Raw genomic sequence first — 18,844 nt, 5'->3', positions numbered from 1 at the left:
TCAGTAGAAGTTATCGTTATATTTCTCTGTAAACCTTTGGTTTGGAATTTGTTAAAATGCGTGACTTTCTTCAACGTGGCTTCTCAGCCTCTTTCACCTCTTGCTCTGATTGTGTAAAACGTGTACGGTACGTGGTAAATGACAAAACTAAAGGCCGTTAACTGCGGTAAGCTCTTCGATAACATGGGTTTACCCAACTGTGAGTACGCCTCTGCTTCTGGCCTACGATGGTGTATGGGGAGGGGGGTTTGCCAACTGCGAGCACAAATGTAACTTTATTCTGTAGCTTTGTTACCTGACGCTTCACAGCATTTAACACACTGTACAAACACACCCCGTCATCCATCCTGGGCTCACGCAACAGAGGCCCGTATTACACTGTTATGTCATAATACCACACACCAGTTGGAGAAAATAACAGCTGCTCTCTCTCCTGACAATATTTGTGAGATGATAATCTAGATTTTTTTTTTTCTTCCTGTAATTTACACATCAGTCTTTCTTCTAAAGCATGTATTAAGAAGAAAAATGGTTTCAACCCAAAGTCACTATCTTTGAATCCTGCGAGATCGACCGCTGTGCTACTTTGGGCTTGATGTGGGCACTGACCATGTAAATGCTGTTGTCGTTGACGCTGTTGGAGACGTGGCATGGATTGCAGAATGAACACGGCCACAGCAGTTGCTTTATCTCCCTTTTGAAGCTCTGGCTGAAGATGTAGTAGATCATAGGGTTGTATACGGTGGAGCTCTTTGCAAACATGCACGGCAGCAGACTGACTTCAGGTGGGATGGTGCTACTGTCGTGGAAGATGGACCACAGGCTTACCAAGCCGTAGGGGGCCCAGCAGCCTATGAAGCCGATGCTGATCAAAGCGGCGATCTGCAGTTGAAACAGGAGGATAGCGTCAGTAAAAAGGCCACACGGTCTCTTGAGAATAGGCTGGCATTTCTTTGGTCTAGTTGTATGAGCTCCAGTGACCTACCAGTATGCAGTCCTGTGGAAAAAAATAAGTACATCCTATGGAAAGTGTCGACTTTGTCAACATATTTAAACAACCAATCACTTGATCCTCTTTGCAACAGTGCCTATAAAGGTGATACACTCAGAAATGTCATTTGATTTGACATTTTATCATCATTTTTATAATTTAAGAAAAAGAAAAAAAAGATTTACATGGAAAAAGTAAGTACACTCTCCACTTATATATCACACCTTCAAATCTATAAAATTAGAATCAGGGGTTGCCAATGATTAGAACTTTCTTAGGGAGTGACGAGTGCTACCCGTCTTACTTAAACCTCTGACATCAAGTGTCTGCTGTTCTCTGTGTTGTTGAAGTGTTTGGTGTCACTATGCCAAGATCTAAAGAGCTCTCTGAGGCCTTCACAATTATTTGAAATGGAAGGAAAATCACCTGCAAGTGGGGTGGATTTCAAATGACTGCTAATTTGTCGAGTACTGGCCACCCCAGCAAATTCAGCCCAGGAGACTGTTTGATGCAAAAAAGAAGTCTCCAAGAAACCCAATATTTCATCTGCTGGATCCCAAAGAGATTGGATGAGCAAATTTCACCTGCATGGGAGGTGTGCCAGGAAAAAGCCATTGCTGTCTGAAAATAACACGAGAGCAAACCTACAGTTTGTCAATGAACATCAAGGCAAAGGCAAATCCTTTTGGAATAATCTGTTCTGGACAGACGAGTCAAAGATGCAGTTACTTGGCCACAGTAACTGTAGAAATGTTTGGCACCAAAGACAGCTTTTCATACTGTGAAGCATGGGGGTGGAAATATTCCGGTTTGCAGTTGCTTCGCTGCTGCAGAGACCGGGAAGCTTGTAGTCATTGATTCAACTTCTAATTCTGCATCATATCAAAGAATGCTTGACGATAACAGCCAAAGCCGAGATTAGAATCCCATTGAAATGTGTTGCAAGCAGTGCAAGAAAATCCTCAAACATCTTGCAACTGAAGTCATTTTTCATGGAAGAGTGATCAAAAATGTCAGCAAGCCGATGTCAGAGTCTGGCGGACAATTATGCTAAACGCCCACACGAAGTTATTTCTGCTAAAGGGGGCAACGCTAACTTCTGAGGCCAAGAATGTGCTCACTTTTCCCACAGAAGAATATTACATCTATTTGTATTTTTGATTAATTCATTATGGAAAAAGATAAGTTTCCTTTTAGTGTCGTTCAACTCACTTTTATCTGTAGTCTTTGTATCAAAGTGGATATGTGGGGGGAAAAAAAGCCAACAATTTCCATGGCATGTATTTATTTTTACATGTCTCTATCTAAGTGTAGAATAAGGATCTGAGCAAATTGGCATTTTCGAAAGCCACTTCCATAATCTCAGTATAAGTATAAATATCCCAGTGATTTGTATGTTGCTATGAGGTGATTTTTCTGCGAGAACTGTTTGCCAATGTTTGATTATTTTAAATACAGCTTCAGAACAAAATAAGATATGTAACGCGTCCAGCTTACTGTGAGCTTTATTCGGCCCAGAGCTGCTTTGAATTGTACAGGTTTTTAAAGCCATAGCCTTAAATACTTTGCTAAAGTAAGAGATAAGTGGTTGAAATAGTTAGCTAAAGATAATGGATAAACTAACTGATGGATAGATGTTTAAAATAAAGTTGTAAATGACCTATTGAAATAGACAACTATCAGTGGATTGTGATTTGTTATCCATTTCTTTTAGCCAAGTTGTATAAAAATGTGAATAACTGTAGTTTAAAATATCAGCTTTTGGGGCTCGTAGGGTGTTGCTGATGAAGAGGCTCTTGAGTTTATATGATCATACGGCTGTGGGAGTATGTCTGAAAATAATCACTGCTCTATGCAGTATTGATTGCTGGTGCATAGGGTATTACTTGTATTACATAAGGAGGAGTGTGTTTGCAATCACTATATCTAGCAAGGGACTATTTCACTTTGCTGAAGAAAAATAACACTTTCCATATAATCAAGAACCATTCAGCTTGAATGCTGAAGCTGCTAAGAAAACCTACACCGAGACTTTAGCTGACAGAATACGTATTTCTTAGCAAAGAGTCACTTACTACTAACATCCTCCGATGGAGCTTGACAATATTGGGGATTCGGTTGATGTTCACCGAGTTTTTGTAAGCGATAAAGATCTTAAAAGCGATGCTGAAGTAGCAGCATATGATGATGACAGTGGGCATGACCAGGTTAAAGGAGAACACAGAGATGACGAAGGAGTAGCCCTCGTGTTTCATCTGCCCCCACGCGAGTGAGCAGGACAGGCCGAAGGGCTCCAGCCCGTAACGGCCCCAGCCCAGTATGGGGAACAGAGCCCAGATCAGAGCGTACAGCCAGATCCACAGGCACAGCATCTTCACCATCTTCCAGCTGATTTTCTCCTCTGCAGAGAGAAACAGAGAGTTTGGTCATTTTCTTTATCGGCATGTGGTACACGCACGCAATCTTAAAAGATATAATGCTAATTTTCACCCCAAATTACATATAGACTGCAAGGATAAAAATGAATAGATTTTAAAATATATCTCGGATGTAAAAGCCAAAACACAAACCTTATCCAAAGATTTCAAAATAAAATGCTTTAGGCCCAGGTAAGGCTTGTTATTGCACAATAACAGGATTTTTACGCTTCATTTGTAATTAGATGTTAATGATTAAATATTAAAATAATTTACCCTTGTAAATTTGCCAAATTACTTAGATCTATCTTTAGCCTGCCTGAATTTGAGTTTAAGAATATTAATAAAGCTGTACAGCTTTATCTGTAGTCACTAAAAATAGGGACATTTTAAAAAGTTGTGGTGGTTGGTATCAACACAACAAAACCTTATAACGCCACAGATGTAAATATGCTTTAGGACAACGACAGGATGAAAGTAATAAAAGCCAGATGATGTTCTCCATGAATTCATCGGAATAAATTTCCAAACCGTATGTACTTGTCCAAATAATTACATCTCTGTACATGCATTTATGTATACAAAACAGGCACAAACAATAACAGGCTGACTTACGCAAATGTCCCAGATGTGATGAGAAAAAGCTTTAGAGGCCTTGGTGGATTTATTTAATATTCAGTAAAAATAATAATAGTCCACAAGGATGACGGTTCCACATTGTAAAACCGGGCAGCATTGAGTAGATTCAGATAAAAAGTGAAACAACAACATCTCTCTTCGACTCCCTGGATGTAAAATCCTTGTTTAAAAAAAAAAAAAAGTACAGTAACACCGATCTGCCATCACAGTTTAATAATCTGTAGAATAGCACAAGAGAAGGACTTATTGTTTCTGCAGATTGCATTTATAGCTCCAAAAACAGGTTTATTTGTTCAGACAGTATCTTGGAGCCCGCATGAACATTAAGAGTGTAAAAGGACTCCGTCTTTTCCGTCAAACCAAAGAGTAAACGATTTACTCTAGATGATACGTGAATGGATTTTTCAATGAGAAAATCACATCCAGAAGTTTCTTCCCGACAATCTGTTTTTGTCACGTGTTGTTTTCTCCCTGAAGCCCCTTGTGAGCCTCATGTATGTGGACTTACACTCACCGCGTTGTTGTTTTGTTTGTTGAACGCTAATTACACCTCATTGCTAATTCATAGATGTCTTTCCGGAGTAATTGTGGAAGCCAGCCGATGTAGTTTGTCAGGTTTCTGTGTCTCTTCCTTTGTAAACCTTGAGAGCAGAAGTAAACCCGTCTGCACTGTTAATTCCTAGATCAGCTGGTCTGTTATCTTCAGACGGATGGGCCGTCATGTTTGTTTTTTGGGGGAGAAAAGAGATTTGCTACCGTTACAGTGTGCGATAGTTTGACATATAGTCCATATAACAAGACAACGTAAAGTGGTAAAATTTAAACCACTTACATATCTGGCTGGTAAATATTTAACCCGGTCACAGCAAAATGTGTAATATTTAGTCCTCTAAGAGAAATTGTTTCAGTGTCCCGTTTTGCTGGCCTGGCTTCGCCGACTCTTCGCTGTCTGGGAACTCGGCTCGTGTTTGCGTTTTCACAGCTGCTCTGAAGGGCGGACCAATCAGCAAATCAGTTAACCATGTTTGGCCCGCCCCTCCTTTACTGTGATTGGACCGCCGGTGACAGTGACGAGCGCGGTGTTCAAAATGTTCAACTTTTGATGACTGGAAAAAAAAAATTGCAGAATGTTCAGCGCTCAGCACAGAATAAACGTTCAGTACCTCGTCAAGCTGCTGCAGTTCATTAAAGCAATTTAAAAAAAAATATGCCGTACTGACGAAAAAACACTTTAGTGGACACGGTAGGTATTTGCAGCGGGGGGGGGGGGGGGCAGAGTGTCAGTCGGGTTCAGTTCATGCTAATTGGTAGAAATTAACCCGAGGTCTACAACCAGTAGGATGCAACAACTGCAAAGCATTCCCTCTCACCAAGTAGTCATGATGCCTAAATTTAACCAAATAGTGACCATTGTCACATTTAACACAAACTACAATCGTATTCCTAAACTGTGGCTTTTGATACCTAAAATTGAAGGCACCTCACTTTTCATGCCTAAGCAAGGCAAAACATGACATCACCTAGTGGACTGACAGGTTTATTACGTTCTCTGGCTTGATATCAAGTTAAAATATAAAGCTGCAGCAGCAGCCATTTAAGCTTCAATGGCTTTAATTCAGCATAAAGCCTGATAACTGGAGGAAACAGTTTGCATGACTTTGTGCAAAGGACATAAATCCAGTCCCCCCAGGGCACTTCAAAAGCTTGTTTTGCATTTCACTTGTTTACTTTATATACAAACTTTGGAAAGAGCCAGGCTGACTTTGTCCTCCTGTTTTCAGTCTTTAATAAGCTAAACTAAACGGTTGCTTGCTCTTGGCAACACAAAATCTACGGCATTTCCCAAATTGTCAAACTACTGGTTTATACAGGATCAAGCAAGAAACAAAAGATGACAAGGGAGTAAATAAGTCATTCAGAGATGGAGGTGACAGTGACGGGCATACAAATCAATGGATTTTCAATAAATACTCAAATACTCAATTTGATGTATCGTGCTACCACTTCAAAGAATTTCAAATGTTGTGCCAGAAACGTGGAAGCAACCAATTTCCATCTCGCGTGCAAAGTAGATTTTGTCATTTATTTTTTTTGCCCTTTGAAGTGCAGCTATTAAAAGTATTGGAGAGTGCTTCAAAAATCTTCTGAACCGTTATTATTTCTGGATCTGTGTCACCACCGGGCGTCAATTTTGTTGAGGCACAGTTACGTTTTGAGCGCCAAAAGGGTTCTTTGCTTGCGCGAGAGTCGAGAGTCATTCTGCGATTTTGACGTTATTGTTTCTTAGATGATGTGAGAATAAGATCGTATATTTCAAATGTTCCTGAAGCCTTGAAATACTTACTGGGAGACTGCAGATTGAGTGACACGATGAAGCGCACAACGGCCAAGACAGTCAGGTTCATGATGCTGGCGACACCGAAGAAGAACCCCACCAGGCCGTAATAAATGCAGGCTGCATCTCCCCCGAGCCAGCGGTGGCTCCAGGCTGAGGCCACGGCGAGCGGGTACATGGTGACGGCTGCTGCCAGGTCTGTCACCGCCAGGTTCACACTCAGCAGCTCTGGTGGATTCATCTTCGATGACCTTTTTAATGCCATTATGATTACCAGCAGATTTCCCACAATGGAGAGCACAGCTGAGACGGACAGGAGGAGGAGACAATGAGCGAAGCATGCAAAGTAGTGAGCCGTGATCTTCCATTTTAATGAGAAAGAAACTATGTGGATAGAAATCGTACCAACAAAAACACCTAAAAGCTGCGTATGAATCTATGTTAAGAACCTGGTGTCTTTTTGCAGCATCACATTTTTCGTCTTTTATTTGACACAAATTGCAACAAATCATCTGCATTTATAAGCCTGGATTACATCACTTCAGAAGCGCAACTAACTGTTTATCGTGTGAAGAATCTGCTGTGTGTGGAAAAAAACAACAACATTCTCATTCAATGGTGTCAAATGGTGCTGTTTTTTCAAAGTTTTCTGACGTCTTATAAAAATGCACAATGTGTCTTAGTTTATCCACCAAAAACCTCATGTTTACGGTTAGTAAAAGACCATGCGACATGATGACATGGTCCCTGTCAGGCTTAGGCAACAAAACTACGTGGTTAGGGTGGAACACCGCCTGCGTGGTATGTGCGTTACCTTTTGCTGCGTGGCGTCACTTCATTTTGGCGTCTATATTAAGGGATTACAAGCAGCAACACTACCTGCGCGTCTCACGCGTGAGAATAGACTGGAAGCCTATTTTTCACGTCTCTGTGTGTCTCTTTGTGTCTCGCTTTTGAGCGAGGGTAAACACAAATCACGTTCCTGCTCTTTGGTTACAACTCATCACTTGTCGGACCTAAGAATTGAACAGTGATGGCTGTTATCAAAGAGATACTCACGGAGTCAGTGGGAGGGTCTGCAGTTGCAGCACAGAGAGCAGCGCGTGAGAGGTAACACACAGGCAGTGTGTCCCAGGCCTTAGAAAGTGATCATGCTTTGGGTTACTTAAAAAAAAAAAAAATCACACTGCCTTTTGCTTTTTTGTGGACTTGAACACTGGTTTCCCAGACGGAAGTCTTGGGTTTGTTCGATCAACAACCCCTGACCTCCTCCCTGCGTGGACTTTGCACCTCTTTGTGCAGGGCTTTGTCACATGACATGAGGTACTTTGAGCATGTATGTTTGACGCCAGTGGACACCTTGTGCATATCTCTCTGACGCCAGCGGCCAGTACAAAACGGCAGTATTAGAGAATAAGAACAGTCTGGAAGAAGCGCGTGGTTTAAGGGGAGGAGGGATACGCGCTGTGCGCACGCGATGCAATTCACCAATTTGGTGATTTAGACGTAATCCTGTCCTCTCTGACAGGCTAGGCATCAAGGGATTCATGAACCCAACCCAGCCATAATCCCCGTGTGTGCAGAGACCTCTGATCAGCCGTCTGTGTGTGAAGCACATGAGGGTGGGAGAAAGTGGAAAACAAACACAGGACGGGACGTTGGGGTTGTTGCCTTGGAACCGTGAGAGGGGGGCGACTACCTAGAAACACAGAGATGATATAGTTTACAGAACAGATGATCCGGCTTTAACTAATGAGCTACAACTCCACCTGCTGGCAGCCGGCTTCTCAATAATAACCCACCAAACATTCAGTCAAAGCGCAACTTTGAGGTGTCTGTTAGTTGCCGAGGTGATTTTATTTCCTTTATTGTTCTACTCCAACACAATTCAGTATTGTACTTTCTACTCTACTATATTTTAGCTATTATAATCAATAATACCAAATATAGTCAACAAATAAATGATGTTGTATTTTCATTTTTATTTTCATTCGTGATTTCAGTCACGTGATTTCATTCAAAAATATACCTTCAAATTTGTGTGATTCCTTAAAGTATTTTTACTACTTTAAGGTGAAAGTGATTTAACATGATACATATTATTTTGAAATGAGTCATTCATACATAATGTGTACTTTTGCTTTGTTACTAACTTTATCTTGATACTAATATTTGTGTACTTTTACTTTGGTAATATGTTAAGTACATGGCTTTTAACTTTAACAGAGTGTGTCTGCAGTGTTGTGCTGCTACTTTTTACTGAAATAAAAGATCTGAGTGCTTTTTCCACCATCGCAGCTCCAGCCAGCAGGCAGTTTATGTTAGTTTAACTCGGTGCAAAGACTGGAGACGGGGGAATTGCTCGTCTGTCTCATGCATTATATTAAAGATCTGGGCTCAACTTTAGCTTTTTTGATGGAGATGAAACATTTTTAAAATTCTTCAGCTGTGCGTCAGTTTGTGTCACCCCTGGGTGATTCTGTGCCTTATCTCCCTCACTCTAAAATATGCATGGTGCTCTGTCTGAACACTGGTGCTCTGTCTGAACACACTTTACCCCTCTTTTTTAATGCTAAGCTAACTATCATCTGGCTGTGGCTTATTCAGATGAGAGACATGAGAGTGGAGGTCTTCTCATTTAAATCTCGGCCAGGAGACGAATCAATTTCCCGAGACGGTTATTAACCATAACCTTTTGCACTTAATAAATTGTTACACAATAAATTTAAATTTAAAAGAGTTGTCATGCACCCCCGGCAACAGAGGAAGCCTTTCGAGCAGGAAGAGAACAGGAATAAGAGCCATTAGCAACCCCTCAAAGCTGAAAATTATAAACCTGTTATTTTTATTTACATCAGACTCTAATAACACAACTTTAAAGTCTTCTGATGAAATAAAACCGATAAATGGCAGACACTACCACTGTTGTAGTTCTCATGGTGAGCACTTGAACTTGCCCAATAGGACGGTCTGCAGCGTATTCTTTGACACATTTAATACCAGATTAAAAACTAAAACTACAGCACAGAATGAATTTAATGCCCCGTTTGTATCCTTAGATTTTTACACATACTGTCACCTCAGTCATGAGCGATGTACAGATAATAATCGTGGGGATTTACATCTCTTCTCGGACAGTACGTCTTTTCTGAAGAAGAAGCTTCTAACATGTTCGACCGCATTATTTTTCTCTGCTGGTCGCACAGGAAATGTAAAGGCAGCCGTTACACAATGAATTCAGGCCTGATCCTTTCCTGATGGTGTTAGATCAGAATCAAAACACATCTGAAGTGGACAAAGCTTTTGCACACGACTGTAAAGAATCAACCTGTGTGCTTCGGCTGTTAGATTTAGATCAGGGTCAATGTGTTTCTGAGATCCTGACAGTTTTCCATCTTAGTTTCCACTATTAACAGTGCTGCGAAAGCTTCATGAGAGTTTGGGAAGTAGTATATAATAACAAAAATCTGCTAAACTCAGGGACTAACAATCAATTTACAGATACTAAAAGAACATTAAACGCATAAAAAGTACCAAAACACTCAACCTTGACTTTCCTAGCTTTAAGCTGAGCACTCCTAATTAGAGCTACCGCATGACACGGCCTCCGAGCTTCTCATCTTTGAGCTGGTTCAGCTCCACTTTCCAGAGGTAAGGATTATGTCTGAACATTCTGAACTCTGCCTTGCAGTCTTCCCCGTCCTCTCACACTCTTCTTGGCAGTGTAACTCATTTTGTTAACTTTTCCTGGTGAAATTATTGTGCAGATTCTGTCAAAGAGCTTTCAGGCAAATTGCTATTTCAGACAAACAGCTTTCACCAGCCACTCCTTTGTGTATCAATGAACATCCTTCTTTGGGGACAAAACTAAATCTTCTGTTGAAGCTTTCTCGCTAGATTTGCAAAGACAAACAGTAGAAGTAGGGAAACAACCAAGAGACAAATCTCTGTTGACTGACAAATGTGATCAAATGCAGATAAACAGTTTAAATGCACTTTCGTTTACCCCCAACACTGAGACTGACCCTTCCGTCCTCACTGACCTCTTATAATCTGCCTACCCCAAATTAATATGGAAGCCTGGATGTCGGACTGTCTCAGCTCAAAGTGCAGTGACTCGATCTACTTCCAGCTCATTGAAAATTACCTTCAAAGCGGTGCTCCCAGGTTCTAACCACTTACTGAGTAACAACAGAAAGAATCAATGGGGATTACATAGTGTTGGCGTCACTGCTTAGGCCTACAAGGAAAGTAGGTCTTAAACAGCGATACAGCCACTATCTCCTGAATGAGCATCGAGATGCTGAAGTTTCCTGGTCATGAAACTCTATGTGTGACGTTGCCCTCATGTTATTGCTGTTATAGCTGCTTCCTCGCCACCTATCTTCGCACAATGGGAGGCCGCTTTGAGGACAGCAATTTACCACACATTAATCATGACTGACAGCATGTGCTCTTCCTGGACATTCAGGAAATGACGAAGACCCCACACAGCAGCAGAATGTAGAAGTCATTCCATGGATCATGACTGAACTGTGCAGGTTTAAACTTGTGCTAATTTTAACTCCTTTATATATTGTTGGTTAGTTTAATCTACAGTAATGCATTATATCCTATAAGATCATAATATGTTTGTTGTGTTGCTGTCCTCTGAGAACCCTGTATCTCCAAAGAAATCAGCTTTCTATAACCTCAGAAAAACAGCTTATGTTCAGCTTTGTGATGACACATTCTCCAGCTAATCTAAATAGGGTTTTAAAAAGTTTTTTTTAAGCTTAAGGAGATTTTTTTTTTCAACCCATAAACATTTTATGCTTCGGTTTACATTACATTACATTTAAATTCAAATTTACCCAAGTTGTTTTTCTTCTTTTATTTTTTTTAAACTTAAACCTTTATTTATTAACATGCTGTGCCCCTAACAGTGTCAGGAACATAAAACAAAAGAACAAACAATGCTTGGGAAATACACTTGTTCTCTTCATTCATACAGCCCTGTAGATTTTTCATGGTTCCACTCTGACGTCACCAATTTGAATCTTGTACGCTGTCTATTTTCTCCACATTTTCTCCATTTGTGCTTCTTGTAGTCTCAATGTAAGTGTCAGTTTCTTCCATGATAGTCATCCATTGGTCCAATGTTTGCGGTTCTACCGGCCCTCAATTTGTTGTAATAGCTTTATTACATGCTGCTAACTGTATTTTCACCAAATATCTGTTGCTTCCTGTGACAGAAATAGCAAAGACAAAGTACCCTGCAAATCAAAGTGATTTTATATCCTAGTATTTGTTGTGACACTTCACAAACCATTTCCCAAAAGACAGTTATTTGGAGGTTTTCAATAGACAGGAAGGATGCGAACATTTGTATTCTGAAAAGTAACTTTAACTGAAGCTGTTGGACAAATGTCTGAAATGTGCTGGAGTAAAGAAGTAACATAAATGAAAAAGTACCTAAAATTTGTGCATAAAAACAATACATGAGTAAATGTAATTAGTTACATTCACAGTTTGCATCACATAAACTCACTTATTGGAAGGTTTACCATTCACCACCTTCACCGAAAAACCAAGGGACGAATCTTTATTGACTAACAACGCAGCCCAACTTCTGTAGGATCAGCAGTCGGACTGTCTCAGCTCAAAGTGCAGTGACCCGATATACTTCCAGCTCACTGAACATTGCCTTCAAGGAGGTGCTCCCAGGTTCTAACCACTTACTGAGCAACAACAGAAAGAATCAATGGGGACTACATAGTGTAAGCGTCACTGTTTAGCCCTACAGGGAAAGTAGGTCTTAGACAGCGATGCGACCACTATCTCCTGAATGGGGAGATATTCCCCCCCTGGTTTATGGTTTATGGTGCACACCGGGAGGCCTAATTCATGGTACCAATTTACCAAACATGAATCATGCCTGACAGCATGTGCTTCTCCTGGACCGACAGGAAATGAGGAAGACCCCACACAGCAGCAGAATGGAGAAGCACCTTCATGAACCTTAAACCAAATTCAATGGCAGCTGCTGAATCAAACAGTAAAACAGTCCTTCTGGATTAAATGGAGAATAGATGGGGATGCTTTCTTCATCCTAAACCTGACAAGGCTCAATAAGGGTCTAAAGGTACAATATTGACTGGAATGGGATTACGTGAGAGAAGGGGTAAGTGGCGGTAGCAGTGGGGGAACGGTAAAGGGTAAAGAATGGGGAATAGATGAGTATGAGGCACGAGAAAAATCCTGCATATTCTATGCAAACCTGTGGAGTTACCTTTATTTCAGCCTAATGAATCTACCTTCATATAATTGTTTTACAGCCATGAAAATGGCAATAAAGGCAGAAATATCTAAATTATAAAATCAATTAGAGAGACTCTTCAGAGCGTTCAATCTGCACACACACAGCTCCTTTTGTGAGCAGTTAAACCAGATATAATGACATTATTAGGGGCTGTGTGCATCCATGTGCAGCAGCTCTAGACTCAGAATATTATTGTTTTACTAAGACACCTGTGCATGTTGGTGTGACTTTAAGGCATGTGATGTATTGTTTCACTGAATGGTCCAAAGATGCTGATGGAACCCCTCTGGAAACCCGTTCAGCAGCTTAGCCCAAACAGGCTGGGTAAAAACAATACCATACCAAGGTTGATTTTTTATTTATCCATTATTCCTTCATTTATTTTTGTATTCAATCAGCAGTAGCTTGTCACGCTTTCCTACCTGGGATCTGTTTTTGTTTTTAACCCTGAGGGAAGGCAGAGACTTTGCAATCTGCATAAGCCCCTTTTAATTGCCTGCGCAACGTCAAAGAGGTTGACATTGTTTGTGACATCAGGATTAAGGGACTCGGGTGGACATCAAATGGGACTTTTTGTCTCTGTTTTGTTGCCTGAGTTTTTCGAGAGAGCAGGTCCTCTTTTGTTTTTCTCTCTAAATTTAAATTTGACTTCATCTTTCCCTTCAAATTTCGTTCATGGTTACATCAAAAAGATAACTTTCACCTGCTCCATGGTTCATAAATGTTCTTTATGCTGGAGTCTCACATAAAAGCTCCTTCAAGGTAAAGTAAATGCAGGCAGATGTGGGTAGAAAGCTTGTGATTCCACAAGAAATAAGTGGCACCATCTTGAGGCCAGATGTTGTGATCAGGTAGGCAGGCAGTGAATAGTTTATTTCATTGAGCTGACGGTACCATTGGAAGATAATATTGATGAGACATATGAGGTCAGGAAATAAAAAGATATTGCAATCTAGCAGCTGGACTATAAAGGTGGGGGTGGAGTGGAGTGCAAGGGTGAGTTGAGGAGGTGAATGGTTCATTGTGTGGTCAATATCAGCACCATTGTGGGAGATTGGAGTCCAAGCAGAGCCTGCAGCAGGCAGTGAGGGAGATGGTGGAAGCAGCTGACCAGGGCAGTCTTTCGATGTGGCTGAGAAGAAATTATAGCATGTTGGAACTTGTGGCTTTGAGCAAAGATAATGTTGCCAAAGTATGTCGGCACAAGTCATACTAGTTTAGCTGTGAAGCAGGTAGAGCAGTCAGTTTTGAGGGAAGTCATGCTGGGATGGCAGAAATTGCTATTGAGCCTTCTCTAGGTGTCTTTAGGGAAAGCGTGAAACTTACATGCACGTAAATGTCATGTGATGCAAAATCATGTGACCACCATAGGCGGCAAAAGACATTTTTGAGGTACTTTTTGGGATGACAAGGTGCTGCTAGTGGCATCAGTCATAGACTGTCATGTGGGATGATGAGGTTAAAATGAAAGAGGTGACAATGTTTTTGTTGAGATGTTTTTTGTTTCCTAACCCCAACCATGTTTTTATTTTTACCTAACCCCAACCATGTTTTTATTTTTACCTAACCCCAACCGTGTTTTTGTCACTAACCCCATCCGTGTTTTTGCAAAAAGTTTCATTTTCCTGTATGTGACATGGTTGAAAGCATGCAGTAGGTTTCATTTTCGTCCACGACAGGAAAATGTGTAAACAGGAAAATGTGTAACTTTCAACACTACATTGCGCAAAACGTGGCTATTTCACGTTTTTCTACAGTGGACCGGTGTGTCTGTTTCATGTTTTGCTGTGATATCGGGTTGAACTGTTGCAGGACCATCTCTCACAAAAGTGTTTATTTTACCACTACCATAAGTACCGCCATACTACTGCTGGATAGAAGTCATCTGTGTTCATTGAGTGTCTTAAAGAGAGGACACAAAAACTCGTCAATTTATGGGTAAAATAATTAACGATTTCTGGTCAGTGCAGAACGGTAGTGTGCGGTTTGAGACAACGCTACCCTTTCAAAACTCTTGTACAATAGAGACCGTGATAGGTGAAATCCGTGAAGTAGTAACCTTTTTTTTTTTTACAATTATTATACAATGAAATACTCCATAATACATTGAAACCAAAGAACAAAACCTTTTTACAAGCCCAAGCATTTGTTTAACAAATAAAAGTACTGTATAAATGTTTTTTTTTACAAATAACTACTGTACTGTAAAATAATAATTTGAATCATCAATACGAACTGAAGGCTTCAAATTGCTGAGATCGGCACCGCCCCACTGCGACCCGAGTCATTGGATTAGAACGGGAGAAAATGAAAAATGATTATGAAAACAAATACAAAGTACAGTAGGACAAATAGTGACTCGTGTATTTCACGGCTCTTCTGACTGAGCCGCTGCATCCTGACTCCGCTCTGGAGCGGTTCTTTCTTCTAAAGCCGGCGGTGCAGGTGTGGTTTTTCGAGAGAAGAACATAGTTATCGGTAGTTGTTGTCGCTCTTTTTTCTTCTGGGCAAAAAGATTCTTATAAACCGACATGCCACCATCGATTATTTTTAATTTGGCAAGCTGTTTTACGTACGTGTACATATTAAACCGCAACGTTATTGACAAACAGGTAGAGAAGAAGCGGAGAGACTGTTCAGCCAATCAGAATGCAGAACACAATGCACGATGCAAATCCGTGAAGCAGCGAGACCGTGAAAGGTGAACCGCGTTATAGCGAGGGTTCACTGTACTACATAAATGAGAGTCCTAACGAGTAAGAGCACTATTTGTTAGTTTACTAAGGCAAGTATGTAATTTGGAACACAGCCTCAGGCTTTGTACAAGGTACCGTCTTATTTCGGTTCATGAAGCATAGCATCCCGTGAATTATTAGGCGTTTGGTAATCATTTTGAGTGAGTCAACCGTTGTGGTGTTATTCCACAATAATATGGCACAATAAGTGTACTTTAACACTAATAAAAGGTCCACCAGTTGTATCTAACACTGTTATATTACTTGGATATGTGTTTTCTGCCTTTATAGCAATTCTGTATGAATACATATGAATATTTCCTGACCCTCAGCTTGTTTTTGTCCGTGCCCGCAATGTGGGTTTTAGCTTCATCACTGCACCTGACTTGTGTGTAATTGTGTGAAAGTTCAGAGAGAAGGCTTGCCTTATCCTAATAATCAGAATCCGAGCATTTACAGGACTGACATCCCACTCGATTTCAGCGTTAATGACAGAGTAAGTGTTGCACATTCCTCCTGTGGATAGAGGACAATTGAATGGCGATGAGATATGTAATGAAGGAATGGAACAAGGGAATGGGAACACTTGGATTTCACCAGATAATTTCATTTACACAGGAATAAAAACAGAGAATGGTTCATCATTTATTTAAGTTTCTTTTGCTTGCATTTTTGACCGATCTTCCCCCTCATGCCCTCTCACAGTGAAGTTATGTACAGTATACATACATACCACACCAGGTCATCCAACACCCAATTAAGCTCACAAACATTATGTAACTACATTTTTAATTAATGTCTGATTTATTTGTGTGTAAAATGCACTGCTAAAATACAATGAGCCACACATTTCTCCTGGTAGATAACAGAGGAGTGAACAGGGGCGTAAGTAACAAATGTGAAGTGAATATGAATCAGTCTACACCTGCTCATTTTGTCCATTGTTGAAGTTCTATTGAAAGATGGATTTCTGATTTTGAACTGTTATCGCTCTGTGGCTCGTACCACCAGGGCCAGTCATCTGTCTGCTTTTTAGCCAATTTACCCACAATGTTTGCCCTCAGCTGCTATCATCCATCCTTCATTATGCTCTGTAAATCAATCAGTCTGCCCTTGGTGGTTCAATGGATTTACTGGCTAATGATAAGGTTGCAGACAGATTTGATTACTGGATGTTAGTAACTGTGTGAGATTATAACATTCCTGTTGAGAGAGGACACACATGCACACAGATTTGTTTTGGTCACTATTCTCGAGGGACGTACTTCTCCTTTTTAACTCCGGCGAAACTTGACTGAAGCCAGCTTTACATAGTTGACTGTACCAATTTGTAAACAGACTTCTGTTTCCCATACCGTCATGACAATAACTATACACACTCGCGCGCACACACACACGCACGCACACACACAGGAACATGCTCGCAGTTTTCCCGGAGTGCTCAGACGGGTGAATTAATTTGCGCAAAATTGTAGCTGCTTTCCTGTCACTTAAAGTGTGTTGTGAAAAAGCTTTAGATGAGGAAGACAGACAGACAGAAGATACTTGTCTCATTTTACCCATATCTTATGTTCAAATTAATTTTTATTTACTTCAATATCAGCCTGTCTTTAATTTTACGCACATCGCTACTGAACTCGTGCGTAAAATATATTTTGGACAAGTACAGTTGCGAGCTTATTTAGTCTGTTTTCAAGTGTCCAAATCCTGCAGAGGAAAATAATTCAATATAACTTCCACACAGAGAACCGAGCTGAACAGAGATGCAAGCCTCCATATACCACGACAGCGTTTTTCGCTGATTTAGTCCAATTTACGCGCGGCTTTCAACTTACCTACAACCAGCAGGTAACAGCCTGTGCCGATGTCCAGCGCCGGTGATAAAGTAGAGGTATACATATCCATGGGAGCTGGGATCAGTAACTGGGATAAGAGAGAAATAAGCGATCTTCATGGGGTGGAGAAAAAAGTCCAAATGTACCGCAGCTGATGCGTTTCGGTGTCAGATCCATCTGTCCTTGGGAAGGGAGCGGAGACGCGAGAGCGTAAAGCCATGTGAGCCAACATTATGTTGTTAGGGAGATCATTATAGGGCAGGGCTGTTATCCAACATCTACAGTGCTGTCGTGGGACTACACATTAAATGCCAACGCTCAGGAGGAGGCAGAGAGAGAGCTAGTTAGGATGAGGTTTTAGTTTCAGGTATAAGGAGAAACAGAATCTACCACTGTGAATTGGAATCAAACTCCAATTATAGTTCACTGAAGTGTGACAGAAACATCTTTGGTGGACGGGCAGATACCAGTCTAGCACTAGGACCCAGGCAGGAGCGGAAGAGAGAGGCTATAAAGGGAGGCAGGAAGCTCACCTGGGCCTCTTTCCTGCACACCTGAGCTCCAGCTGAGGCCCCGCCTTCATTTGGTGGTGATTTTGGTAGGCTCCCTTTGTTTTAAAAGATTTGTTGAAAAAGACGGTGTTAGTAGTGAACAAATATAAAGATGAACTGTGTCTTTTAGCTTTTAAGACCAAATAAAAGATGCATTAATCAATTGTTCTTTTTAACACATTAACGTGGCCTTTGTTTTATAAATAGTCTCCAGGCACCTGCATGTTTCCAGCTGAGGGGAAGGGCTTCGTTTCAGGCCTGGAAGGTATTTTGCTTTTGTTTCCACTCTGCATATAGTTTGTAAAATGTTGTCTTAACGCTTCTTTTGTATATTTATTTGTTTGTTTGTTTCCTTTAGTTTTTTTTACCACATACTTCTAAGAGAAGTCGGCTACTGTTCTTTTCCCACCGTTTGTTAGGTTTTAGTTTGTTTTAATATAAAATAGTTTGGGCTGTTTTCCTGTTTAATTTCCTTCCAGTGTGGCTGCCAGGGAGAACAAGATGGTAGCGGTCTTTATGCATGTTTTGTTTGAGTGTCTTTAAGTTTCAGCATATTGTAGTGCTGTTAAATAGGTTGGTTTAGCTCCAATCAGTTTGTTTGCAGTGGTGTTTAATTGTTGTCCACCTTGCTTTCCACCAGCCTCCCTGACAGAGCAGTTTGGACCCGCGTTCTTTATTTCTTTGGTTATTAATTTATGGTTGATTTGATTTTTGTATTAAACATAGTTATTTCAACCCCTTCATTATTCCCTGTGTTTAGTTGGATTATCCAGTCGACTGGAGATCCGTTTTATTTTCTATAATGTAATAAAGTTCACATCTTTGTCTACGCCGGTCTCAAGTTCCAGTTTATTCTGTCTCCTGAGTTTTATCACCTGGTCACACCCGGGGCAGTGCAGAAGCAATTTGAAAAGGGTTATTTGTAAGTGTTGGTCTTTCTGTGATTTTGAGATGACAGGTGTTGATTGGAGAGGTATTTGTCTGATAAAAAAAAATTAAAAAAAAATAGCCTGAGAAATATCTGATATAGCCAGGAGGGT

At 40.7% G+C, this 18,844-nt stretch overlaps 1 protein-coding gene across 1 annotated transcript; it reads right to left on the bottom strand.

The window, feature by feature from the left end:
* Positions 1–244: 244 nt before the first annotated feature.
* On the bottom strand, positions 245–17,455 carry opn8b (opsin 8, group member b). The gene is made up of 4 exons (XM_069714199.1): positions 17,254–17,455; positions 6,392–6,685; positions 3,067–3,392; positions 245–882 (listed from the first exon to the last, which is right to left on the bottom strand). Exons 1-4 carry the CDS (start codon positions 17,321–17,323, stop codon positions 535–537), a joined length of 1,038 nt encoding a protein of 345 aa, XP_069570300.1. The 5' UTR covers positions 17,324–17,455; the 3' UTR covers positions 245–534.
* Between the last annotated feature and the right edge of the window lie 1,389 nt (positions 17,456–18,844).

Source organism: Brachyistius frenatus, unplaced genomic scaffold (genome assembly GCF_029030835.1).
Source record: "Brachyistius frenatus isolate BFR_SWC_R1_liver_20210118 unplaced genomic scaffold, ASM2903083v1 Contig_128, whole genome shotgun sequence".
NCBI classification, from domain to species: domain Eukaryota; kingdom Metazoa; phylum Chordata; class Actinopteri; family Embiotocidae; genus Brachyistius; species Brachyistius frenatus.
Note: the sequence above shows the minus strand (reverse complement) of the source record. Positions and strands in the feature narration are given on the sequence as shown.